Below are 26,889 nucleotides of genomic sequence, written 5' to 3'. Positions count from 1 at the left end.
GGTGGTGGAGAAGAGCAGACACAAAGTGTTTGACCTGACGAGGAGGGATGATAAAGGGATTGAGAGCAAGGCCCCTGTCATTGGTTTGAGTCTCGGCCCATCCACTTCCTAGATGTGTGTCTTTCTTTGGGCAAGTCACTTTACCTGTCTGAACCTCCTTTCCTTGTCTGTAAAAAGAAGGTAACCATCCTGCCTGCCTAAGAAGCGCGTGGAAAGATGAAGTGAGATAATACATATAAAACACAGGGCGATGTTGAAAAAAAATGCAAATCTGATTATAGCAAATCAGTAAATGCAAGTACTGATAATATCAGGATTGGTATGATTCTTGTGTGTGAGATCCTGTGTGGGGGCTAGAGAAGGGTCTCTGAAGCCAACCCTGGTCCTTAAGGAACTCCACTGAAGGTGTCTTCTTCCCCCGCAGGTCCCCGTCATATAGTCCATCGCCTGTCAAGAAAAAGAAGAAGAAAGGCTCCAAAAAACATAAGCGACACAGGTATTGTTCTTCTGCCTCGGCAAACAGGTCCGCCCCAGGTGGGCTGGGGGTTTGGGGTGAGAGTGGGGGGCGCCAGAAGTTCACTGGTGATAAGCTTATCATTTCACTTACATAAGATACTCATCTGTGTGTTGGTATTTCCTTTTCCTTGTATAACTTGGAACTCTGGGTGCAAGGAACCAAGGCCCCCTAAAGCTAACTCTGGCCAGAAGGGGGTTTGTTTGACGATAAGGAGACAGGAATGTCTCAGGGACCAGCCAGTCCTCAGTGAGGATCTAGAACCAAGGATTGGAGAGCTGGTAGCACCCAGGCAGGATACACAGTCCCTGGTCCACGTGGGGAGACCTGGCTGCACCCTGCGCCCATCCCTCTGTGTGGCCGGCCCAGCCTCAAGAAGACACTGAAGCTCTCTGTCTTATTTGTTCCTCATTCCAAATTCCCAAGGTCCAACTCTGTGGTTGGACCAACTTGTCCTTGAGGATGGGATCATGTAAAATGTGGCTTCTGGGATTGTCCACCCTTGGGGGCATTGTGAACTGGACACACATTCCAAAAGGTGCCTACTACACACACATACACACACATGTATATGGGGAAGAAAGGACTGGAAGGATGTACACCAGAGGACTCAAATCTGTGGTCCATGGGCCAACTCAGCATTTTATAATTGGGAAATTGTGCAATGAAAAAAATCAGGTTTTCCAGTTCCTCTGTAAAAAGCAGCAGCTGTCTTCACTGGACTAATTTTCCCATAGGAAGCCATCAGCGAAGCTGAGGGGTTGCTGTGCATGTAGACAGAGCGTAGGTCTGAGCCTACGCGTAGAGGGGCACAGGTCTGAGCCCACTGAGCCCCCCTCACTGAGGAAGCCCTCTGGGCCCCTGGGGGCAGGGAGTGTGAAATTCCGCACATAAGTTGTTTGCTGTGTTTGGCTGTGGATGACGGGAAGAGTGGTGTGTGTCCTCTCTTTGCTCAGCCCTATCTTCCAATCTCCCTACATCAGCAGCGGATTACTTCTGCCCTTAGACAGTCACAGTGGAACAAAAGGTAAGGGTTCATTTAGGTTTTCCCCTTGCTTCTCACCCCTGGTTCAAAGTTCCCCCAAAGTGGCTTTTTCCAAGCCAGGGCCCTGGTCACGTCGCAGCCCTTGTTGCCAGAATGGTCTCAACTCAGTTTGGTTTCACCAGCTATGTCCACTGTCCCAGACATTTCGACTGATGCTGAGTCTGTGCTTAACACAAGATGTGGGCAAGCCGATGAGCAAAAGGTTGTTAATTTGGTGTTAGAAGCCTTTCCCAGTGGCCTGCCCCTGAGTGGGACTGCCATCCTGTCAAATTCCTGTGCTGACCAATCAGTCCCAGTTTGGGGGACTTCTCCGTATCGGGATTGTGGAATTCAAGTGGCTTCTCACTCAAGGGTTTCTCCTCATGAAAAAGAGACTGTGCCAGAAGGTTAGAAACAGGCTTTTTCTGCCAGGCACAGCCAGCCCAGGAGGTGGAGGTGGAGAGGGAAGGAGGCCCATCAATGGGAGATTAGGAGGAAGAGATACTGTTGCTGATCCTTTCCAAAGCACCTGCTGAGCACTACCCTCCTTCTGGCCCAGCTTCTCCAAGCTCTTGAGATATTGGGTTAATGATGGTTGACTGTTTTGGAGATAGGAGCAGGGGTGGGGGATGCATAGAGATTTTTCTTTTTTTCCCCTTAATCAGCATGGCTTCAGGGCTAAAAAAAAAAATCCCATTTTTCACATCTATTTATTGAATACTCAATATGTGTCATGAATGAGGAATCTGGGCCCCGGGAACAGAGCAGTGACCAAAATCCAGCCCTTGCCCTTGAGTTGCTCACATTCTAGTCGGGGAGATGGATAATGTTAATAGGCAGAGGTGTGTACTATAAGGCTAAGCTCAGAGCTCACCCAAGCTTGTGGGAGCAGAAAGTTGGCACCGACCAGCCTGAGGGGATCAGAAAAAGCTACAAGGAGGGGATATCTGAATGGAACTCTGAAGAATCCGCAGGAGTTACACGGAGCCGTGTGACCTTGGGCAACTTCAACTTCTCTGAGCTTCAGTGTCTGTAAAATGGTTGTTAGTAGAACTTTGCAGGGTTTGGGTAAAGACGAAGTGGGATTGTGTGTGAGAGACACTTAGCACAAAGCCTGGCACACAGTGAGAGTTCCACATATGGGAGCTGGTTGTCCCTGACAATGAGGAAGATGGTGATGAAGAATCCACCACTAGGGAGAGAAAGGTGAAGGTGAGACTGGGTTTCGAGGAGGAGGCAGAGGACTCCCGTATACCCCCCACATGCACCCCCATCCGAGACAGGCTCACAAACAATTTGGGGTGAGGATTGAAGCACTGGTCGTTTAGACAGGAAATTCAAAATGCAAACCAGTGTCTCCCATATGGTCTTTGAAATCTGAGGGGGTCCCGACCGACCTCCATGTAGCATGATCACAAACGCACTGATAACATTTGTCCCAGGAAAAAACCCCCTCAGCTCACCTATGTTTATTGTCTTCTCTCCTTCTCATCCTCCGTCCATCCCTTTCTTCCTTCCTCCTCGCTCCCTTCCCTCCCTCCCTCTCTCTCTTCCTTTTAATTCCTTTAATCAGGTCGTTCTCCAAGAAGAGAAGGCACAGGTAAGAATCTTTTCACCTCTGGCTGCTTGCTTCTCTTTCCTGCTTTCCTAAGAAGGTTTTAGGGAGCTTCTGGGGTGTGCTCTTGGTCACGCCCCCTTCATCTTCCTGGGCCTCAGTTTCCTCCAAGATGAAGGCCTTGGGTTGGTTTCCCTGAGAGTTCCCAGCCAGCTTTTGACTTCAGTGAGGCCAGATGGCTGCTCCTCGACCAGCCCCTACCCCTGCCCCTCCCTGGAAAGTCTCACTACCCTGGTCAGAGTCCGTTCGTTTTGGCACTCGTTGAAATCCTGGATTGGGGCATGTCGGGAAACCTCAGCACCCCGATCCCGCCAAAGCCTCCCCAGATCCTAGCCAAGGGACAGAAGCCAAGTCCAACTGTACTGGAAACACTAAGTAAGCATAAATAGAGCTGTCGCCGACAGGGTCCTCGCTATAAATTGGATCCTGCACTGAGCCCCTGCTCTGTGTGTGTGCCCATTGAATCTCCGCGGATCTCCCTCATAACCCGGTACAGTGGATATGTTTATTATTCCCATTTTACAGATGAAGAAACTGAGATTCAGGCAGGAGGTGTGACAGGCGTGTCCACAGACACAGTCAGGTGGCAAGCCCAGATCTGTCAGACAGGGGATCGGGACTCCCTACCTTGGTATCTTGAGTAACAGCCAAATCTGCAGCAATTGTCAGAGTGCAGAGTCCTTCTGTTTATCCAGTTAACAGGTAGAGAGCGATTACCAGTGTCATCCATCCCCTCAGCCCAGCAGCCTGAGCAATGGCCCCACTTCACGGTCAAGGAAACCAGGTCTTCCAGAGGACAGGTAACTTGCCTCAGGTCACGCAGCGACTGAGCGGCAGAGCTGGGGCGTGAACCTGGATCTTTCAGTGAGGTCCTGGGCTCTTCCATGGCCCAGGCTGAGTCTCAAGAGTGGAGAGAAATCGCACAGCTAACGCCGAGGTGCCATTTCAGTTGGATGAGGATTCCCCCTCTCCAGGACCGGGGCCCATCATCCATTCTTGGTGACCCTCTGAAGCCAATATTACCAAACAGCATTCACCCTCTGGGGCCTCTAGCTCATAATGCTGGGACCCCGACTCATCACTGTCCATTGGACCCATACCCCAGCCCTCTGACTTAAAAAACAAAAACGAGGGCGCCTGGGTGGCTCAGTTGGATAAGCGACTGCCTTCGGCTCAGGTCATGATCCCAGAGTCCCGGGATCGAGTCCCGCATCAGGCTCCCTGCTCGGCGGGGAGTCTGCTTCTCCCTCTAACCTTACCCCCTCTTGCGCTCTCTCTCTCTAATAAATAAATTTTAAAAAAAACAAAAACGGATGAGCAGAACATTTCTGAATCTCCCAAGCTTCATGAAGCTTCAGAGTATCTCCCTGCATATACCATTCTTCTCTCTTACAAATTGATTGAACATCAGTCAATAGCATGGCTCTGGGGATCCATGGTCTGGGGCCACATCCCAGCTCCCCTGTATGATCCTGGCCAAGTTTCTTAGCCTAGCTGAGGCTCAGTTTCCCCATCTGTAAAATAAGTACGCGTTAAACGTGCCTCTTCCCATAGGTTGCAGGGAGAATAAAATAAGATTGCTGACAAAAAGTATTTAGCAGAGTATTCACTTATAAGAAGTCCTCGAAAAATGACAGGTATCACCTTTATTTACCACTGTTTTTATTAAGCTGCCAAAGCTTGCCGTGGCCCCCGACGCACCCCATTCTCAGTCCGTGTGTGGGTCCCTGTTTGTAGCTGCACCTGCTGGGTGAGGAAGTCAGCGTCGGTGACTGCCCTGGTCTTGGAAATGATTAATGTCTGTTCCCAAACTGCCCGGATCTGGTGGCCACTGTGTGTTAAGCATTTTAACTACTTGTTTCTTTTTAACTGTAACTGGAATTTTGCATCTTTCAATTAATTGGCCATTTCTCCTTTAGCTCCTCCAGCCCAAAAAGCAAAAGGAGGGATGAGAAGAGGCACAAAAAACAGTAAGTAGAGACCACCTGGAAAATTCTCTCTAGTGTGGGGGAGGAGGGGAACCTGGCCTCGTAACAGCTGGAGTGTTGGAGTTGCCAAATAAACAGGGAGAGGGAGAAGGGGGTGGGTGAGAGGAACAGAGGCAGGAAGAGGCAGAACCAAGATGAACGGCAGTTGTGGGTCTGGGTATGTGTGAGTGCACAAGGCTGTGTATACGATGCATGTGTGCATGCATTTGTGTGAGCATGAAAGTGATTGCGGTACATCTGTGTGCCTGGCGGGCACCATGTATATATTTTTCTGAAGGATGTCTATGTGTAGGGTACACCTTGTTTGTAGACCTCTGTACATCTTTCCCTCCTGCAAACATTTGTGTGACCGTGGGTACGAATGTATGCCGTGGGGGTAGTGTGGGTGTGGTATGTACTTGTGTTCACACGAATGCATTCTCTAGGCTCCCGCTTGTGTGAGCATGAAGGCAGACAGTGTGCACGGAGGTGCTGATTTTCTGCACGCTGCGTGCGCGCTGCTTACTTACCTGTGTTACGCATAGGGAGGGTGGGTGCGGGGTGGCTTTTCCCCGTGCACACAGGTGTGCCATGTGTGCGTGGGTGGTGACAGGGGCATGATCACGTGTGAGCACAGGCGTGAGCATGCATGTGAGTCCGAGCCTTGGCTGATGGCAGTGAAGCTCCTACCCCTGGTCTTGGGGCCCCAGCTGGTTCATGGTTTATGGCTGGTAGTAGAAATTCAAATCAGCTAGCACGGCCTGCAGAGTTCAGTTCCCAGACAAATTAAAAGTAAATGTGGTTACAACCCGCCTACTTTATACCCTGCAAATGTTAGTGCATGTGTTTTCCAATCAACTAATAGTTTATCTCCCGCCAAGAAGCTTCTAAAGTGAGGATCAAAGGCAATAGAATGAAAGGTGGTTGGCTGTTGGGGAGGGAAAGGAGGAGGCAGGGATGCAGAGGGAGGGCACCCCGTTTTGGTGCCCGAAGGGTCACTTCATCCAAGGTCAGTGCAAAGGAGGACGTTTGAGCCATCCCCAGGGGGCCTGGGGAATGCTTTAGAAGGAAGCAGTAGACTTTGAATTAGCTCAGGGAACAACTTCCCGGTCATCAAGCTTGTTCAATTTGAGTCAAAAGACAGTTATTGGTCATATGTATTGGGTGTGCATTCACGCTACGCGCAGATAGAGTGCATATTCTCAGAGACCTCTGCATTACTTGTCCACTGGGACTGCAGTATAGATAGAGCCAGGGGATAGACTCAGACTCTGAGAGCACAGGCGGAGGGGGCAGGGTGGGGGGGAATCATCACTGAAGCAGGGGCTGCCTGCTTGAGGGCAGCAACGTGGCCACCCTCCCCGGTGCCAAGAGCTGGATAAGTCCCAGAAATTGCTAGGTTACACAAGCCAAAAGATAAGAGTCAGGAGAGGGAAGAGCAAGAAAAACAAGGTGCCGCTAGGATAAAGGATGGTTCTTCTTGCCAGGTCCCATGGTCAGGGCTGCTTCTAAACAAGCGATCACTGGAGAGATTTAGCCTCCTTGGATTCGACATCCCTCAGTGAGGCCCTAATAATCAGGCCCTGGGCTGGGCCCAAGGACAGAGAGTAGCCAAATATCCTTCTGGACTCAAGGAGCTCACAGTTCCCAGCGGGACACAGGAGACATGGGACTGGTCACAACACAGCAGGGACCAGCGGGCACCGTGGCAGCTCTGGTGTTGGAGAGAGGGCTTGATGGTGAGCAGGGGCGTCCGACAGGAGGGAGTATCTAGATTGAGGGTAAGGATGGAGGTAACCATTCTAGGCTGCAGGTTAAGCAAGTGGTTTAAACTCAGTGCCTCAGTTTCTTCATCTGGGAAATAAGAGAACCTACTTCATAGGCTGTTGAGAGGAAGAGATGGGTCCATTTAAGAAAAATACTTAGGCTATGGTGCCTGGCAGGCAGTATGTGTTAGATACGGGCTGCCTGTCATCATCACCATCACAAGGACATCATGAACTGGGACATAGATGAGCCAGAATACAAGCAGTTCAGACTTGCTTAAGTCCACCCAGCCAGGGCAGAAGATGTCACACAAGGAAGCTAGAGAGCTTCGTGGGGGCTGACTCCTCCGGGGTGCTTGGGGTGCAAAATGAGAGTGCAGATTTGACATGAGGGCAATGGGAAGGTTCTAAGCAGGGAAGGAATGTGGTCTGCTTATCACATTAACAAGAATCCCTGAGTCCTTTATTGGGATAACCAGACTGCCTCCCCATAGAGCCCTCTCTAACTCCCACTGGCTTCCTGCCTTGGCCCAAACCATTGACATTCGTTGTACATCCTCAGTGACCACTGCCTCTGTGGCTACTACTTCTGAGTCCTTATTATCATTTAGGGGGGGAACTGAAGTAATCTGTAATAAAGTGGTTAGAATTTTTGTTGCCAGCGATGTTTATAACTCTGAAAGTAGGCTTTTGACTCCGTGTGAAAAAGCCGGACTGAATTTTCCAGGTCTGAGGTTATAAATTGGCAGCCCAAAGGCCTCATTTACTCTGCAAATGTGTTTTCTTTTCCCCTAAACAGTGTCTTAAAAAAAAAAAAAAGAGTTTCCATTTAAAATAGAAATATTTTATATGAAAAAAGTCTGTATTTCTACATTCATTTGAAGAGTTAGAAGATCCAACAGCACGCCAATATTCTGGAGGCACATCCACTTCTTTCTTGAGCTCTCGCCTGACTGAGTCACACATTAGGGTAGCTGACTGAGATTGAGACTCCTGCTTTCAGGGGGAGAGAGGTGACTAGTGGAGGTGACACTCCTGTCCACGTGTGCTCGCCATCAGGGCTGCCTTGGCAGGGTGGGAGTCTGAGTCACCTGGGCCCCTCCTCCACAGGAACCCTTGCCACTCACTCGTGCTCCGTACGGCTAGTTGGAGCCCCTGAACGCCCAGGGGAAGAGCTGGGGAGATGCGGGGTGGGGGGCAGGTAGGAGGAAATGCCTAACTTTTGAGGGACAGTGACTTGGATGCAAGAGGATGATGTGTGTCACAAGACCGAAATCTCTCTCTCCCTTTCTCCCTACCTCTTACCCTCCCCTCTCTCCCATTCCCCTTCTCCCCCTCTGACTTGCTCCCCATCACCCCTTCCAAGATCACGAAGCCGGCCCCGAAAATCTCACCGTCACCGTCATCACCATTATCCCTCCCGGTCTCAGAGCTCCGAGTCCCGCTCCTCAAGCTGTGAGAGCAGGTAACCCCTTCTCCCTGGGGGAGTCGCCCTGCCCAGCCCCTGCCCCCGTGGGGCAGCCCTTACCCGCCCATGTCAGCACCGCCCTGTAGAGAAAAGGGGACCAGCTGCCTCCGTGTCTAGGAACAACAGCAGTGGCCCGTGAGCACACGTGTGCTTCCGAGTGCCCACCCCCGCCGTTGCCACCATGTGGGGTGTGAGCCCTCTCCCTGTATCAACCACACAATCCCCTCTACTACCCTATGAAGTAGCTACTATTGCTCTCCCCCATTGTAAAGATGAGGACACTGAGGCACAGGGAGGTTAAGGACCTTGTTAGTCGTGTAGCTGCTAAGTGACAGAGCTAGGATTGGACTGGGGAGTCCGGCTCTGGGCTTGGCCCTCTCACTAAGGGTTGCTCTAAGCACAGAGAGGCTGAGCAACCTATGAAAGGCCACACAGCCCAAGTCCCAAGTTCTGAGGCTCTTCCAAGTCTGGTTTCTCCTAACTTGGACTTGCTCTGGGCCGACACATTGGCTGTGCCAGTCGGAGAAGGGGGAGGAGGGCTCTCTCTTGGATGAGAAGAACAACAACAAAGAGTGGGACTTTGTGGATGCTGATCTTTGAAACCGGCGCTGTCCAGCAGACACAGCAAGGCCAGCTTCCGGATGTCAGAGGCTGCTTCATCCTTCCTCAAGTGCATCCCACACACCTGGCTACATGTTCGCGTCGCCTGAGATTTAAAAATGCCACTGTCCTGGTCCCACTGCATCCCAGTTAAACCCGTGTCTGGAGGAAGAAGGGGATGGAGGAGAGGGGGCATATTTGTTGAAGTCTTACTTGGTGCTACAGTTTCAAATACATTTTCCCTCTTGATCATCCCAAGAACACCATGAGCTAGACTGGGGCTGCACTTTGCAGTCACCTTGGAAGAATTTTAAAATACCGATTCCTGGATCCCACCCTCGAGGTGTTCTGATCTTGTTCAGATGAGGCGGGGCCGGGGCGGCGAGATTTTTAAATCTTCCCCCGTGATGCCAGTGTGGAGCCAAGTGCGAGAAGTATTTGAAGAAGAGGAAAACGTCCCTGACACGTGCTGCTATCACTCATAGGCCTCGGTGTTCCCGCTGGACGCCAGCAAATGTAAAGAGCGTTGGCATCAGGCAAGGTTGCTCTGGGACCCTGAGTGATCAAGACAAAAACAAAATCCCTCAGTAGTCAGGTCAGAGCCCCAATGACACAGGAACTTTGTCCAAAACACAAAAGTGACCCAGCATCTCTCTATCCTGGCTAACACGAGGGACTGATATTTCCTGACCAGCTAGAGCTTTGGCCTTGGTCTAGGGCCCAAGATTTATGAAGATACCCAGTGAGAGTCTCACCTCCACTTAGTGCTAGCATCTAATCCAGAACAAAGCCCCAGTTCCTTAAATGCTCCTTAAAGTCACCTGCCACCCGCCCATAATAGGCTCTTCCCCACACTCGTACAGAGACATTCTCCGCTTCCTGTGGCGCATGCTCTCCCTCGCTGCAAGGAGCCGTAAACAAGCTTATTCAGCCACAGGCATGCTCCTGCTGGCCTTTGGAGGGCATCGGCTCACTGAGCTCAGCTGCATTACTGATGTGGTACAACTGAGAAGACTGCATCGTGCGAGCACAGGCATCCGAGCAAGGTCGCAGCGACTGGCAGGGCTCGGACAGAGCCCTTGACCTCCAGCCCATGCTGAATCAGCTCTCAGCAGCTCAGCCCCACTGGCCCGGGTCAGAGGATGGTGCAGACAGCTTGCTGCCCTCTGTCCTGCCCTCTGCCTTACCGCTTAGGGAGATGGCTCCCACTGCAGAGCCCAGCCTCGGTCCCCTTCTTATGTCACCTCTTCTGGGGTGTTGCTGCTTGAGCTCCCCCGTGCCTGTTGCGCTGAGGGACACTCCAGGGGGCATCGAAGCAACCTGAGAGCCGGCTCTGGGGCCACACACCCAATAAAAATGATCTGGAGGCCCCAGAGCACAGAGGGACATTCCAGAGCATGACCAAGAGGCATCAGTCCCTCTCGGGGCAGAAAACCCTGCCCTGGCCCTGTTCTGCCACTTGCAAGCTGTGTGACTTCCAGCGGGTCCCCAAATAGCTCTGAGCCTCAGCATCCTCATCTGTAAAATGGGAACTACCTGCCTTGTTTGTGTTGTGTCTTCAAGTTGGAGAGAGGACTGAGAACTGCCCCAAGAGGGGATTGCAAATCAATAGGGTGTTACCTTTATTACTCCTGTGGCCCAGAGCTAATAGGCCAGCAGAGTCTAAAATATACCCTTAAAGAGTCAGAGATTCCTTCACTTTCTGCAGCAGACAGGGCAGCCCAGGGTCTGACAGGCTTACAGAAGGCCTCCTTGTTATTTTTGTCAGCTACTCTTTTTTCAAAAGTTTTGGGTGACAGTCACTGGGATGCGTCTATTTTACAGATGGTCAAGTCACATACTCGAAGACATACAGATAGGCGCCATCATATTTATAGACAAACACAGATGGACACACACAGACATACACACAGTCATGTACAAACATACCGATAGACAGTCCCACACACCCAGGACATGAAAGCAAGTCAGGCTGGGACATTTTCTGTCTTCCCAGCTGCCTTCCCAGCACCCCCCAAACAGAGTCAGGTACATTTGTCAAATGAACAAATGAGCAGGTCAGGGGTGGGGGGGGTGGATGGAGAGATGGATGGAAGCACATGTCGTTTATATAAGCAGTCCCAGACACATCCTATAGCCCTCCGATCCTGTGGGCCCTGCAGCCACCTCTCTGCCACACTCCCCTTCCGAAGACCCTCTCATCTCTCTCTCCCGCTCCCCCAGGCACCGCGGCAGGTCCCCCGAGGAAGGGCGGAAGTCCCGCCGAAGGCACTCCCGCCGCTGCTCCAGGACCCTCGGCAAGGCCAGCCCCGAGGCCCGCTCCAGCCACCCACCCAGCCAGCCCCTCCGGATGCTCAGCCTCCTGTCGGCCAGGGGTGTAGTAAGTATTCCACACGGCCTTCTCGGCCAGTCTTGGCCGTGACCCTCGGGGCAAGGTGAAGGCGCAAGTTCAGGGCAGTGTACGGCACATTTTAACTCAGTTTTGGGCAAACACCCCACTGGCTTTCAGACCTCCTTATTGATTAACAAAGTGGTCATTCACCAGCCTTTGGCAGCACTCGGTTGGGGGGAGGAAGCAAAGCTAAAGTACCCAGGCTTTCTATCGGGGGAGCATTGAAAAATACACGCTGGTCTCCAGAGTTATATCTGCAGGAATGCATGTGTGAGACACTGTAGCAGGTTTCTTTGGGGAGGAAGGAAGAGAGGGGGGTCTTTGATGTAGCCAAGGCATTCCAGCTTTCCAGTGAAGTCTGCATCTTTGATGCCAGCTAGCCTGCAGCATTGATTAGCGGCCGGGATTTGATTTCACCAATAGAAACACGGCCTTGAAAGTATATGAGAATTTTCCTTCACGGAGCTCCTAGCGCTTGATCTGTGTCCTCTCATGTGTCCACACAAGGTCTCAGGGCATCGAGGGCATGGCTGCTCTCCCTGGTCCCTTCCACAGATGGGACCGAAAAACCAAGGCTCAGAGAGGTTACGAATCCGATTTAGCAGCCCAGCATTGAATGGAATCACGTGACGCTCCCTCAGGTCCACAAGGAGGAGCTGGAATGTGACTTCAGACAGTCTGATGCCAGGAAGTTTCCTGAGCAAGGGATTCAGGGTTGGAGCTGAACTCAAGTCCTAGCTTTGCTACTCCCTAGTTGTGTGGCTTTGGGAAAGTCACTTCCCTTCTTTGAAACTCAGTGTTCTCATTGGTAAACTTGCAATAATACCACTTTCATATGGGATTGGTGAGGACATCCAATAAGATAAAGTACACGAAGGCCTTTTGTTGATGCTAAAGGGACAGATACACAAGCGGGAGGAGACACAACATGGACGTAGCCTACAACCACAGCTGGCCGCTGGAAGGGACCTGTCTCCTCTAGCTATGGGTGAAGTTGTAAATTTCAGGTGAGATGAAAGTGAGGAGAAGCTCGGGGTGCTTGCAGGAAGGTCAAGGAAGGGAAGGCGATGATAAACACTAGTTGGGCCCGGTTGACGCAAGTTATCACCTGCAGTGCATTCTGGGAAACTCTTCTTTACCAGTCGAGGCACCCTGTGCCACCAAGGTCTCATTTTGCCCAAATCCTCTGCCTAGCATCCACAACGTTCCCAGGGCCCCCCTTTGTAGAGGTGTCTTTGGTTGCTGAGTATTTTGCAGATGGAAAACGCCCACCTGCATTTTCCCCTCCGCTGATGTCCTATAAAAGGTCTTCCCAGCATGGCAAAGAGTCTGGAGGCCTGGGTGGGAGTCTTGGCTTGGCTGGACAATTCCTTCTACCCCTCCCAGCTTCAACTTCCTCACCTGGAAGATGGGCATGATGATCTCATTTGTCTCCCAGGAGAATTGTTGCGAAGTTAGAAATCAATTCAAAATAAAAGCCTAAGAAGTAGAAGAAGCAAGTCAGAATCATCCAGTCTTTCTGGTCCTGGTATTTGTGGCAGCCCACTTGGTGGCCCCCGCTGACCCTCACTAAAAAGAGCCATTGGGAGCAGCTGGCTTATTTGATCACCTGCCTGATGGTTCCCTAACAGGCTAGGTCTGTCAAGATGTTGCGAAAGGTTGGATGTTCCTAAAAAAAAAAAAAAAAAAAAGTGGGGTCCTCCCACACCAGCTGGTGAGGAACCAGACTGGCTGTTGGTTCTTGAAGCCTCAGTGTCTCCCATGGGCCCAACCCCTATCAGAAGAGCTGAGAGCTCACCCATCCCTAGAAGGGACAGGCGTTAAGAGCTCACCCAGCTCAGTGCCCTGATTCCAAGAAGAGAGACTAAGAACCTGAGACTCAGAGAAGAGAAATGACTTCCATGGGCTGTGTCAAGTTGGAGTCTTTCAAAACACGGGGCTATGATGATGCCGTCAAATCCTGGCTCTGAGATACAGAGAGTTACTTAAACCTTTCTGAATCCCTGTTTCCTCATCTGTTAAAAAAAATGCAGAGAATAAGTCTCTTCTTCAAAAACCCTGCAGTGTGGACAAAAGCAAAGTAATATTGTAAACGGTTGATCCCAGTGCTTGGCACAGGGGAAGAACTCAGCAAATATTCATGGGTGTTACGACTACAGCATCCTGGGTGCTCACGCCTCTACACTTACCAACCTTGGGACCTTGGGCAAGTTCCATAAACTTTCTGTGCCTCAGTTTTCTGTAAATCTGCAGAACAGTGAGACCTGCCTCCTAGGAGGTATGGTATGGAGATTCAGGGACTTGATGTAAGTAAAGGTTTTATTTTTTTTACTATTTTTATTTATTTATTTGACAGAGAGAGATAGTGAGAGCTGGAACACAAGCAGGGGGAGTGGGGGAGGAAGAAGCAGGCATCCTGCCGAGCAGGGAGCCCAATGCGGGGCTCGATCCCAGGACCCCGGGGTCATGACCCGAGCTGAAGGCAGACGCTTAACAACTGAGCCACCCAGGCGCTCCTAAGTAAAGGTTTTAGATTGCAACAGACAAATGGGAAAATGCTACTTCATGCTCGCTGCTAATAATGAGAGTGAGAGTAACCATGGGTATAACAATGGGGTAGTGACAATAGTTAGCACTGGTAATAGTAGGAGTAGTCGTAGTAATAATAGTACAGCTCCAGGTCCAGGCTAGTCCGTGCATGACTTGGGACCAGAGCCAGGCCCCCGCCCCCGCCCGCCAGCTTCCTCTGCTCTCAGCTTCCTTTGTCCCAAATAGCAGCTGCAGCCCTAATGGCTCACCCCACCCCATTCCTGGTTGCCTGACTTCTGGGGGCATCAGATACCCCCAAGTCTAGCCCTCTGAGTGCCCTCCACGCTAGACCCTTTCTCCTCCTCTCTCCTGCAAAAGGCAGAGATGGACAAAGGTGCCAGGTTGGACCCCAGGTTTTCTGAGAGTCCTGGCCCAGGATTTTCCTGAGCTCCCTGTTAAAGAGAACAGCAGAGTCATTGCCCCTGAAGAATCCATCCAATCACTCATTCAAATCTACCAATTATCTCCCAAAACATCTATCAAGGGTCAGCTCCGCCATGGCTCTCAGGATCCGGTGAATATAGAACAGTCTGTGCCTTCTTAAGAGAAGTGAGACAGACAAGGTAAAAAATGTAAAAGACAACACACAACAATTAATGCAGAGATGCTGAGATGGGGTGGGAGGTGGCAGGCAGGGAAGGGATACTAGGGTTAGCATTAGGTTGGGGCAGAGAAGGCAACGACTGAGAAACTAGTGGTGAGCAAGAATCAGCCAAAGGAAGCGGGAAACAAAGACTGGAGTCGGGGATGGAAGCAGAATTCCAGGGCAAGAGTTGGGGTTCTGGGGATAAGCAGGAGCCTGAGTGTGGAGGGTCTTCTATGCCCTGGCTCCTGCCACACTCCACTGCAGGTATTTCCAATACACGGCTCTTTAAAAAATCAAGGATAGGCACATTACATCAAGGGGCATATTTACATATATGAATATGCAAATTCAGGGTTGTGTCTTATTGAAATCCTAGTTGGTGAGCTAAAGATAACCTGAAGCCCTCTTGCTCAGTCAGAGCCCAAATCCAAATGGAGGGTCCCAAGGAGATGATTTAGGGACCCTTCACAACCTCATTCATGTTCTTTATCTCCACTCAACCATCTCTGTTCAAGGCATCAGGGAGACAGAGATGAATGAAACACTCTTCCTGAACTCCAGGGCTCAGTCTGGTAGTCAACAGAAGACTGCACTACAGTGAGATAAGTATTGTAATTAGGGCTGAGATTGAGTCAGTGAGCACCATTTCCTCCTCAGTTGTCGAATATTCAAAAACTTGTGCCCTAGTTGGTTAATAGACCCTGTCACCACCCTATCCCCCTGAGTCACCAAAGCCACCGCCTCCCTCCCCTGTACCTCGGGACCTCCTCACAGCTCAGCAACTGCGATACCTGACAGCTGTCAGCACCAAGGCCAGCTACCTTCTGATGAGGCAATGTCCACACCCCACCAGTTGCTGAATATCCAGACTATCAACCTTGGTGGTGATGGAAGTAAGTACAATGTCGAGAAAGACCACAGGGAAAGGACAAGACAGTGCTGTCTTGGTGCCTGAGAGGGCTTTACAAATAAGGGAACATTTGAGCTGGGCTTTAAAGGATGGGTTCACCAAATTGAGATGACTGATGAATAAAGGGAGGGGGAGATACCTCTATGTACCAGGCACTTTCGTTAGAACAAAAGTAAAGCAGCATTAGAAACTATCCCATACTCTACCCAGTTGTTGTTGTTATTGCCATTTGATCCACAAAGCAGTTCTTTGAGATAGATGCAATTATTATCACCATTTTTCAGACGGAAAAACAGGCTCACAGAGCTGAAGTGACTTTGGTAGGTGGCCCAGTTGGGAGGAAGGGGAGCTGGTATGAATCGTGGCTTGTGTCTCAGAAGCTTACTCTGATAGCCAGAGTACCGATTGGATGACAGAGAGGTTGGTGGCACCAAGGTTTGGCTGAGCCTTTTCGCTGTTGGCATGGGGCTCTCTGTCAAGTATGCCCTCACTGGAGAGGGAATCTGGAAGAGGGCTGATCACAATGGAAGCTAGACCAAGGAGAAGCACAGGCTCCTTTCTCCTCCTTCTGCCTCCAGCTTGGGCCAATAGTTGCCATGTATTCTTTGCCAACAAAAACCTGCAGATGCCATGACAAGAAGAGGAAGGAGGAGGAGGAGAAAGGGAAGAAGTAAAAGAGAAAGAAGAGGAAGAAGAAAGAGGAGAGGAGAAGTGGAGGAAGAAGAGAAAGAAGAGGAAGGAGAAAGAGAAGAGGAGGAAGAAAAGGAAGAGGAAGGTAAAAGAGAAGAGGAAGAAGAAGGAGAGGAACAAGAACAAGAAGGAGAACAGAAAGAACCTGGGGTCCATAAAAGAGGGCCTCATGAAATCTGTCAACAGGAGGAGGCAGCAGAGCGCAGTGATGAAGTCATGGGCTTTGGGGCAGATCTGTAGACTCTGGGGTTCTTGATCTTGTCTCCCTGGGCGACTCCAGGTGACCCTGGGTAGCAACAAAAACCAATGCCAACTGAGCACCTACTGTGTGCCAGGTGCTAGACTGAACTCTTTACATGTACCATCTCATCTATTTCTTAAGGGAGTTTCCACTAATACGCCCATTTTAGTGGGCACCTAGAAAATGACGGCCATGTTCTGTGGCCTAGAACAATTCAGTGAAGAGCAGCTAAATGAAATGGAGAAGTTAGGATCCAAACCCAGAAATTCTGCCCCCAGAGTCCAGGTGCTTAATGACATGACTTCCCTTGTGTCATTTCACTTCCCTGGGCCTCAGTGTCCTCATCTATACTTGGGGCTATTATGATTATTAGAGCTGCGTGGAGAGCTTTTAGCTCAACCTACTTCATAGGTTGTGAGGATGGAGCGAGTTGGGGTATCCGTTCATTTGAGAAATATGTATTCAGCACCTACTGTGTTCCAGGCACTGTTCCAGGCACTGGAGGAACAGCAGTGAGCAAGACAGACAAGGATCCTACCCTCATGCAGCTTCAGTTCTGTGTGAGAAACTTAGCCCAATGCTTGAGACATAACTAACACTCAATATGCAATCGTTGCTGGCATTATTATTTGTCATCTCAGTGGTTTTATTAAGCTTGCTCCTAATAAACCCAGATGTGATGTTTTTGAAGTATCTCTGGGTTCAAAAAGCTTAATCATATCCACAATCTGAGGTGAATTTCAGAACAAGGAGGCTAAGGGGAAAGCATATGGTGGCCCTGGCCTTCAGACCCCTGACCCAGGCTCTCACACATTCTGCAAAAACCTTCAAGCTCTCACTCAGCCAAGAGACTCAAACGTGCCACACCATTCACTGCAGTTTCGAGAAGAGAGGGACCAGAATGCGGAGGAAGGGCAGTATGAGATGGGGACTTTGTGGGACCTGTTGTGGTTGTTGGGTTTTTTTTAAATGGAAAGTGGGCATAGCATTGTCAACTTTTACTTCTACCACGTCCATTCAGAATAAAAGAAAACCACCATTTTCTATCACAAAGTGATGTCGTACCACCAGAAAAGATAGTACCAACATGGCCTCCGAAGAAAGGATAAGCCCTTAAATCAAATGCATTTAGCTGGATGAAAAACTCATTACATTGAACTTAACTGTTCTCCATTTCAATTTGGGCTGGTACAGAATTTGTCTGACTGGATCCATATTGAGATTTTTGAGAACCGGTGGGCTGGGGGCCCCCAAAGCTGCCATTTCCCCTCAGCTTCCTGCCCAGGGTGGGGAGATGCACAGACAGAGGTGGCCAGGCCACGTCCTGTGGCCCAAGGTCAATTGCAGTGCGCTGCCCCGTGGGATCGCCCTAGCCCTGAAGGACTCTGTTATCTTCTTGCCGTCCCCACATCCCGCCTCCTCTCACGCAGACTCCCAAAGGTCAACGAACCCATTCTTTTTCTGTCTTCCTAATTAGTGTACAAAGGAAGATGAACAACAGCAAGGAAAATAAACTTAATGTCTTTGTGGAACAAAAGGATTTTTTTTTCTTTAAGGAATAACCAGAACCCTTGAGGTAAAAGCTCTCCATGCAGCTCTGTATTCACATGAGAATTCCCAGTCCCCCATATGGCAGGGAGGGGGGAAAAAATTTATAGCCATTTCTCTCCATGGGGCCATTTGAAGCTCAGTAAATGGACTTGTTCAGTTTAATTGGAATTCTCTTCTTGATTGTATTTTTGTAACCTATTAGGCCGTGCTGCCTCTTGATCTCAGAATTCAGCTGAAATTAAATTTTGAAGTGTAAGTGAGAGGTTGCCTTTTTTCCCCGTTCTTGATTAAATAATGATTTGAAACAAAAACAAGAAATAACAGTGCCAGCCTCCCTGGAGGGCTGAGAGAGACTCTCATTGAAATGCCAGGAGCTGGAGTTTGTGGTGGGGGGATTTAATTACTTATTAGAAAAACCCAAGTGTTAACATGGAGTATATTAAGGAACAAGGAGATGAGTCAAGCTTATGATTTCAAGAGAGAAAAAAAAAAGAATCGGAGCTTCACACTGGAGGGGGCCAAGGGAGTAAAGGGGAAACGCTGTTTGCTTTCTTCCAGTGGCCATTAGTTTGTGAAATACAGTATGTCCTTAGGGGGGGAAGAAAATCTGAGATTGGCCATCCTGATCCAGAAGGGAAGAGCTTGTCATAGCTCCAGAGTCTGGATATGGCTTAATGGCTCTGGTCTCCTGGTTCCTTCCACTGGCAAAAGCCCAAGAGGGATGAAAAGGATCAAGCTGGGGAAGATGGAGCAATCCATTCTCAGAGTTCTGGAAGGGAAAGATGGAGCATACAGGAAGCACTGTGTTTGTGGTGACTCTGGAGTGGTCAGGGTAGCAGCAAACACTGAGGGTTACAGACTCAGATGTCTTAGGGGCCAGGCAGTTAACAGATATAAGCAACTGGGATCTCGTGGGGCTGGGCACCAGAAAAGCCTCAAACAGGCAGCTGCAATTCTCTCGAGCTGATTATTAGCAAGCAAGGATGTGGACCCAGCATTGTCAGATCTTATTCTTCAGCATAAACTAGAAATAGAGCTGTATTGTGAAACTGCCCCATTCTACAATGTTGGCAGTTAATTCAGAGTTACTGTCAAGCAGGCTATGTATCCAAGTACATATGTACTAAGTGGGCTAAAGAAAACGTAGCTGAAACAAAACATAACTTGGCCCATCAGTTTTCTAATGGTGATTTGGGGGGTTGAAGCAGACGCTGTTCATTTATATCCCTTCACCCTCTCTGCTTCAGGGCACACGGCCAACCTCCAGCTTCCGGAAGATTCCCTCTGGCCGCCAAAGACTGCTTTGCTTGGCCGTGTGGCAGTATGGACACCCTAGAGAATTGACACCCACTGGGTGCAGCCTTCAAACTATGAGTGATGGGGCATGGGTGTATAAATACCCCAGCTCCCTCCTCGGTTGGGTCAGTTCCTCACTGGCTCCCAGAGTGTCCTCCAGCTGCCCTCCATGGTAGCTGGTTTGATAACCCATCTTTCATTGGTGCTTCTTCTCCCTCATCTCATTTTCCCACTCCCCTATAGAAGTTCCTTGTCCTCTCAGATCACCTACTAGCATTCAAATTCCTGTCTTGATTTTAGGGATAATCCATATTAAGACAGATGTTTTGTTTTGGTTTGGTTCTCACTTGGTAATTAAGCAAATCTTACAGGGGCTGAGTTTTTAGGCCAGGCCCCACAGGTAGGCCTTTGTGAAGATAGGGAAAGAAGAACAAGGCTGATATGGAGGAAGGGGCCAGAGTAGACCAAAGAAGAGTTTCCTGGTATGAGGGTTCCAGGTCTTAAACAGGGGCCCCAGGTACCATGAGGGCATTGTTACTGGACAATGGTGGGTCTAGAATGACTCCTCCTAGCAAGTGTCTTGAGCGGTGTTTTGCAGCCTAGCTGGGAGGACAAGGGCAAAGGTCAGTTAATGCTTAGAAGAGAAATTCCCAACAGATGAAGAACTCTTCAAAGATGAATTTTGAGAGGGCTGTTATGTAAATGAGGAGCAAGTAGGAGCCATGTTGTCATGTCAACGAGTAGACAACTGTTGGCATCTTATGTGAGTGAGTACTTGTCTAGGAAGGAGCGAGACAAGAACACAGAGGCCTCTGTTGTGGGCCTGTCATGAAGGTCTCCTTTGCATTATCGTGGCTGTCACACACACACACACACCCCAAACACACACACACACATTCTGTCTTTGGCTCCCCTTGATATCTTTCCTCCTCTTTGCGTAGAGTGAATAGAGAGCTCTGGAGAAGGTGGAGTCTGAAACAAAGAGGCCATTAAACTATCCAGATTTGTCTGGCCAGAGGGAGCATCTTTTTCTCACTCCTGACCCAGAAGGAGCACCTTTTTATAATCTGAACAAAGTACAGGCTAACAGCCCTGTTAGGTGCAAATGGCCAGCCCCAGCCCGTTTTTTAAGCTGACTTCCCAGGGTAGTAGACCGTGGAAGGGAAGTAAGGAGACCAATCATAGCTTGTCTCATCTGGAAGTCTTCTCGATCTGGGGCTTCCCATCTCAGCCTGGAACTTAGGCTGTTGAGAATGTGTAGACAGAGCCTCTGGGGGCTTTCTCTAAGGATGCTGGATCTGAGGCAGGACCAGGAAGGAGAGGAAGAACAGAGGGTATTCCTTCTCTCTGCCACAGGCCTGCACCTGGAACTCAGTTCTAAAGTTTATCTCTTGATCACACAGCCAGCCCTGAGCTGGTCTCAAGACACCAGCCTTCAGCCAAGAATCTACCCAGTTTTTTAGAACAACTTTGAATGTGATGGGCACCAGTCCCTCCTTTAAAAAGCCATCAAGTTGCCGAAGTTGGCAGTTACCCAGTTGGACCTCACCAGGGCGTGATCACTCAGCCATCTTAACCACTGAATCAAGTTAGGATGGGCCCCGGCTTCCGAGCTCAGGCTTGTAAAGGGCTATGGAGCAGCTTTGTTCATTTAGCCAGATTTAGTGAGCACTTACTCTGTGCCAGGCACTGCTGGTTACTTGGGCACAGTACTGAACTGGTCATGCGTGGCCTCTGCCTTCAACAGACTCCCACTCAGATGGAGAGACAGGCAATAAAACAAGCAATTACCCCACTGAGTAACAGTGCTGTGGCATACAGAAGCCACTCATTTTTGAAAGAGTAAAATGAATGAAAGATCAAATGAATGAACAATGGAGTGTTGTGCCATCCTGACCTGGGAGGTTAGAGAAGGCTTTCTGGAGGAGGTGATATGTAACCTGGAGGATGTAGAAATTTAGCCATATGAAATGAAGTAATGGGGAAGAGTGGCAGGGGAAATGGCAGAGGAAATGGCATGTGCAAATGGCCTGGGGTTGGGAGAGCGAGATGTGGTGACAGAACCAAGAAAATTCTAACCGATCGGCTTAGGTTATGGGGGCCACAGTGGGGGTATTTGGAAGAGATGAGGCCTGTGAAATACTCCAGGTTGTGTTGTAAATTATATTGTCATCCATGTCGAAGAATTTATATTCATCCAAAGAAATGGGACTTTTAAACAAACAGGAGATGTTGGTATTTTCAGGCACCAGGGTCAACCCAATGAGAACATTGCAGACGACCTTTATCTCTGTTTTCTGGAAAGGATGGAAAAGCATGATGCTTGATATAGTTCTCAGTTCTAATTACACAAGTTACATGTGGATATGGTCATGGTCAGGTGGAGACGTGCTGAAAGTGTGTCTGTGATCTCAGGGTGTAGGGATGAGAAGGTGAACAGGGCAGAGTTCTCTTCTGTATCCACTAGCCTAGAGGGGGCTCACACTCAGGAAATCCTTGCCCATGGGGGCCCATGACGCACCAGGACAGATGCTTTGAAATTGGTAGTCAGGGCTGGGAACAAGGACTTGGGAGAGGAAGGCCAGCCTGGATGCCCCCAGGTATCGAGTCAGTTATAATGGATAGATAATGGAAGCCGTCATACACACAGGCCCCTTCATTAGAGATCTTCCAGCCTGGCCCCCTCCAAAAGGGCTTGCCTGATTCACTGGCCACCAAACATTCACCATCTCTGAGGCAAAGATTATCTGTACCCATCCTTGGACCAAGGCCCAGTCCGAGAGCCCATCAGACCCCATGATGCTTTCTCATTCCTGACGGAGGTGGTAGAAATAGACATGTTGCCATTGAACGCCCAGAGGGGGGCAAGATACAGCATCCGTACTGCAGATGGGAAGACAAAAAGGAGGAGCTGAATGGGAACAGGGCCTTTACATTGTTTTTAAAAGAAGTCTCACTTAACAAAACTCCAGTTGAGCAATATTCTTTTGAGGTCCCTTGTCCCAAAGCAAAGCTCGCCAGGTCACCAGGTAGATAAAGCAGTAGCTGTGCTGGGTAGAACTTGGTGAAGCTGGACCATCACCTTGTCTGTGTGCAAAGCCTCATGGGAGAATGCACGAAGGAAGTTCCGCCTCCCCCGTCCAGAAGCTGACATCCTGAGCTGCCAGAGTTTGCTGTTACCCTCACAGCTCTGGTGTCTCTGTGTCTCACCCTCATGACCAATTGCTGAGAAGGCAGACATGGTTCTCTAAGAAATCCCCAAAGTCCCACTCCTTTAGGCCCAAGGTACAAGGAATGAGGGGTGGGAGGGAAGCAGACTCTTGATGGTGAGGCCTTGCTAATATGCATGGGGCCCAGGGCAAGAGTAGAGAAGGAGTCCCACACACTCTACATCTCAATGTTTATAAATCAAGTCAGCAAACATAAACATAATATGTTCTCCTGTCTTGGCAAACATACCTTGAAAATGGATCTGGAAAGTCAGGTTTGATTTTAGAATCTCACACCCCTCGGACTGGCCGGCTACAACATGGCAGTGTGGTGGGGGGGCGGGGGTTGGGGACCCTGCCTCAAGGCCCTGGCCCCTCCCTTTCTCCTCCTACCGCTTGCACCAACCAACACCATGGGCCTCCCACACGTGCACGTGGACACCTCAACCTGGACATCAAAGCTCTGTCCAAATGGCCACCCTTGGACCTGAGAGCATGCACATCTGAAGCATGGTGTGTCCCCAGTGGAAGAGATCCACGGATGAGCCTGCAGAGACCCTGGGAGGGGGCTCAGAGGCCATTTAAACAGAGAATTCTGGGATCTCAGAGACCCATAAGGTGCTCTCAGGGAAAGTAGTTTCCAGGTAGTGTCCTCCCGGCCCCACAGATTTCTTGCTGCCTGAGGATGGTTATCACCTGAGGAGGCCCAGGGCAGGAGTCCCTCTTGCCCACAGTTAAATAAGCATGGTACTGTTGGCAGGGACCACGGTGTCATCACAGCTGTGACACTGGTCTGAACGTTTAAAGAAAACCATGCACTGTGCTTCTGAATACACCACTGCCTTCCCAAGAGCTGGCTCAACCTCCGTTCCTCCTTCATCTGTCCCAGATCAGACCCACACAGGACTCTGGGAAGACCTCCCCATTTCCACTCACCCCAAGGCCAAATGTCCAAGCCCCTCCCAACGCCCTTTGTCCCAAGCACATCCTCGAGATCTTGACACCTCCACAGAGGCAAGCTCTAGCCCCCACTGCATTTTCAGCAAGAGTTTCTTGATCCAACTTGGGCACCAAGGGACTGACGAGGTTAGTGTTGATGGCTTGAGGTCCCCTTGCTGAGAAAACCAAACAGAACTGATGCCTCACCTAGTAGGAACACTGAAAAACCAAAACTCAAAGCTCAGGGCCAAGTGTGAGGGTGTGCAGAAAGGTGTGTGTTTTTTCTTGTCATTTTCGACTCTAATGATGGACTCACGTTGCCCGCTCTTCCCTTTCTCTTACACCTTACCTACCTACTAAAGGAGGAGCTCTTGCTTGGTAAGTGGATATAATCCGCAAAGACATGAGAGAATTTATTAGAAGCCACTCGAGAGCCTTAGCTACCTTCTCCAGGGGGGAAAAGGACACACACAAATATCCGTAGAGAGCTTTTTTTTTCGTTTGTTTTCAGTCAGACTATTTGACTTCCATTTTTTTTGCCCCCCTTTCTTTTCCCCTTTAGTTGAAAACTACTAAAATGTCATTTTGTGACCTTGACTTTATATTTAAAAAAAAAAACTCTCTTTATTTCATTTCTTTTCCCCATGCGATATTTGTTTAGGGTTCTATTCAGGGAACTTTTTCTTTAAAAAAAAAAAAAAAGTCAAATTCGTTGAGGATTTGGTTGAAGTTTAAAATTTTGGCTTTATCTCTCTTTTTTTTTAAGTTAAAAGATATATGTTTTTCATGCCCATTGTCCCATTTCTTTTCCCCTTCCCCTTCCTTCATTTTTATTATTGTTTTAGGTGAAGGGTGTGACACACCCCCCTTTCGATTGAGTTGTCTCTTTTGTTTGAGTTAATTCATTAGAAATTAAATTTTGTATAATTTCCTTTTTCTTTGGTTTAATCTGGATCGCATGCTTTTTCTCTGCATGATACTTAAATCTTCCAGTTATTCTAACAGGGGGTAAAAAAATATCTCCTTTCTGTGGAATTCTTTCAGGAATTTGTGCTTTTGTTTTTTTTGGCGTCTCTCTTTCCTCTTCTCTCTCTCTCTCTCTCTCTTTCCTTTCGTTACAGTGCATCATGACGGTAAACATTTCTTGGTTATTTAGACACAGTGCACAGGCCCAGTGATCAGCAGTGTCCAACGGGTGTTTTTGCTTTCAGATCACTGGGTCGGGGTCTGCAGCTGACCTCTTTACCAAAACAGCCAGCCCGCTCACCACCTCCCGAGGACGCTCCCAGGAGTATGACTCAGGCAATGACACCTCTTCACCACCCTCCACGCAAATCAGCTCAGCCAGGTCACGGGGTCAAGAGAAGGGGAGCCCCAGTGAGGGCCTCACCAAGAGCCGAGAGCTCAACTGTGGCAACACCTCCGATTCAGGGAACTCCTTCACCACCTCCTCACCCCGGAACAAGGGAGCCACTTTGGAGAATCTCTCCCCCACCAGCAGGGGCAGAGAGTCAAGGTCAGTGCACCTGGGCTGGAGGAGGGGTGAGGGGAGGGGTTTCTGCCTTAGCTCTACCATCTCAGTCTCTCACCTTAGCCCTGTACCCATGCACTTCCCACCCATAATCCAGGAGGCTTTGATTTGCAAGAGAGAGAAAACTCAAACTGACATAATTTGGGCGGGGGCGGGGGCGGGGGGGGGGTGGGAATCCAAAGATACCAGCTTCAGGTACAGCTGGATCCAGGGACTCAAAAATACATCATTGAGAATCTGCCTTCCCCATTACATCTCTCACCTCTGCTTCCCTCTCTATTGGCTTCATTCTCAAGCAGACCCTCCCAAAGCATGGCACATATGCCAACAGCATTCACATATGCTAACCATTCTATCTGTTTAGCCAGCCAATGGAAGGAGAATGCCCTTTCCCAAAAATTTCAGCAAAATACCAGGGCAGATTCTCATTGTTTCTGCTTGGCCCATCTTGGGTCATTTGCCCACCCTTAGACCAGTCACTCTGGCCCAGGAGATGCTGTGCTCTTGGCAAGAATATGTCACATGCTACCATCAGGGTTAGTGAGTAGTCTTCCCACATACACAAAAGTTGGGTGAGGTCCAGTTGTCTGAAGGAAACGTCAGGGTACTGATATCAGGAAGGATGGAGATGGGCAGGAAAAAACAAATACCAGTTTTACCAGTAATCTCAGGAGAAGGTCTAACATTAAATTCATTTAAAGTTGCGGTCATGTTAAAACATTTAAATGTACTGAAACCTTGTGTCAACACAAAAACCTGCTCCTGGATGTTTGTAGCAGCTTTATTCATAATTGCCCAAACTTGGAAACACCTAAGACATTCTTCAGTAGGTGAATAAACTGTAGTACATCCAGACAAGGGAATATTATTCAGCACTAAAAAGAAATGAGCTATCAAGCCATGAAGAGACATGGAGGAAATTTAAATGAGTGAAAGAAACCAGTCTGAAGGCTACCTATGGTACAATTCCAACTCTATGACATTCTGGAAAAGGCAAAACTAAGGAGACAGTAAGCAGATCAGTGGGTAGAGAGATGTAGAGAGGGCAGGGGTTAGAGAGGGATGAACAGGTGGAGCACAGATCCATAGTTTACATTTATCAAAACCCATTGGGTTCACAAGAGTGAACGCTAATGGAAACCGTGGACTCCAGGGTGATGACGTGTCAGTGGAGGTTCACTGGTGGTAACAAATGTATCGCTCTTATGTGAGATGTGGAGAGTACAGAGGGTTCCCATACAGTGTGTACATGTGTGCCTGTGTGTGAGTGTGTGTATCTTCACACCTTGCTAGATGCAGTTTTCCTGCAGAGAACCTTGCGTGCAGCGGCTTATGAGCCAGGTGTAAACTCTACTTCATTACCCCCTTACCCTCTCGTTCAAGAAATCACAGCAAAATGCTAATCACTGAGGATAATGTCACAATTACAGCTAGTAGAAATCGCTGATCATTGACTATCATTCATTCAGCTACTTATCCGTCTCCTCGTTATCAGGCATCTCCTAGAAGCCAGCCACTCAGCTTGGTGCTGGAGAAAGGAAAATGGCACGGTCCTTTTCCTCAGGAGCATATAATGAGGCAGATGCAGGAGGGGTGGAAGAGATTTGCTGGTTACATTCTCATGCTAACAGTGGGGTCTTCTTTCTTCTGGGGGTGGGAGTCTGCTTTTGCTCAAAGTGGCCAAGATGTCAGAATGATAAGCAAAGCCTTAGCAGTGAAGCAGTTAATGGTTTCTTCAAGGACAAGAGCGCCCTTTGTCCCCAACACATAGCCCACTTCAGTTCTGGACAAACAGCTTGGCATCTCCACGGAGCCTCTGGTTTGCCTGCCCTGGGACATCCCTGGCCTCAGTTCACACCCAAGCCTGCCAGGGAGCCAGGGCTGGGTCAGAACAAATGTCAGTATCTCCGAGAACAGGCAGTGAAATTCCCAGATGAGATAGGGAGGACAGGTGTCTACTTACATACTGCAGGGCAAAAAAAAAAAAAAAAAAAAAAAAAA

At 49.2% G+C, this 26,889-nt stretch overlaps 1 protein-coding gene across 1 annotated transcript in view; it reads left to right on the top strand.

The window, feature by feature from the left end:
• The window catches only part of SRRM4 (serine/arginine repetitive matrix 4), a 144,566-nt gene that overhangs the window by 111,690 nt on the left and 5,987 nt on the right, over positions 1–26,889 (top strand). The window contains exons 4-9 of the mRNA XM_021703589.1: positions 425–496; positions 3,112–3,138; positions 5,073–5,123; positions 8,253–8,351; positions 11,178–11,334; positions 24,569–24,873. Of these exons, the coding sequence (XP_021559264.1) occupies positions 425–496; positions 3,112–3,138; positions 5,073–5,123; positions 8,253–8,351; positions 11,178–11,334; positions 24,569–24,873 (711 nt within the window). The remainder of the gene's footprint in view (positions 1–424; positions 497–3,111; positions 3,139–5,072; positions 5,124–8,252; positions 8,352–11,177; positions 11,335–24,568; positions 24,874–26,889) is intronic.

Source organism: Neomonachus schauinslandi, chromosome 14, assembly GCF_002201575.2.
Source record: "Neomonachus schauinslandi chromosome 14, ASM220157v2, whole genome shotgun sequence".
Classification (NCBI taxonomy): domain Eukaryota; kingdom Metazoa; phylum Chordata; class Mammalia; order Carnivora; family Phocidae; genus Neomonachus; species Neomonachus schauinslandi.
Note: the sequence above shows the minus strand (reverse complement) of the source record. Positions and strands in the feature narration are given on the sequence as shown.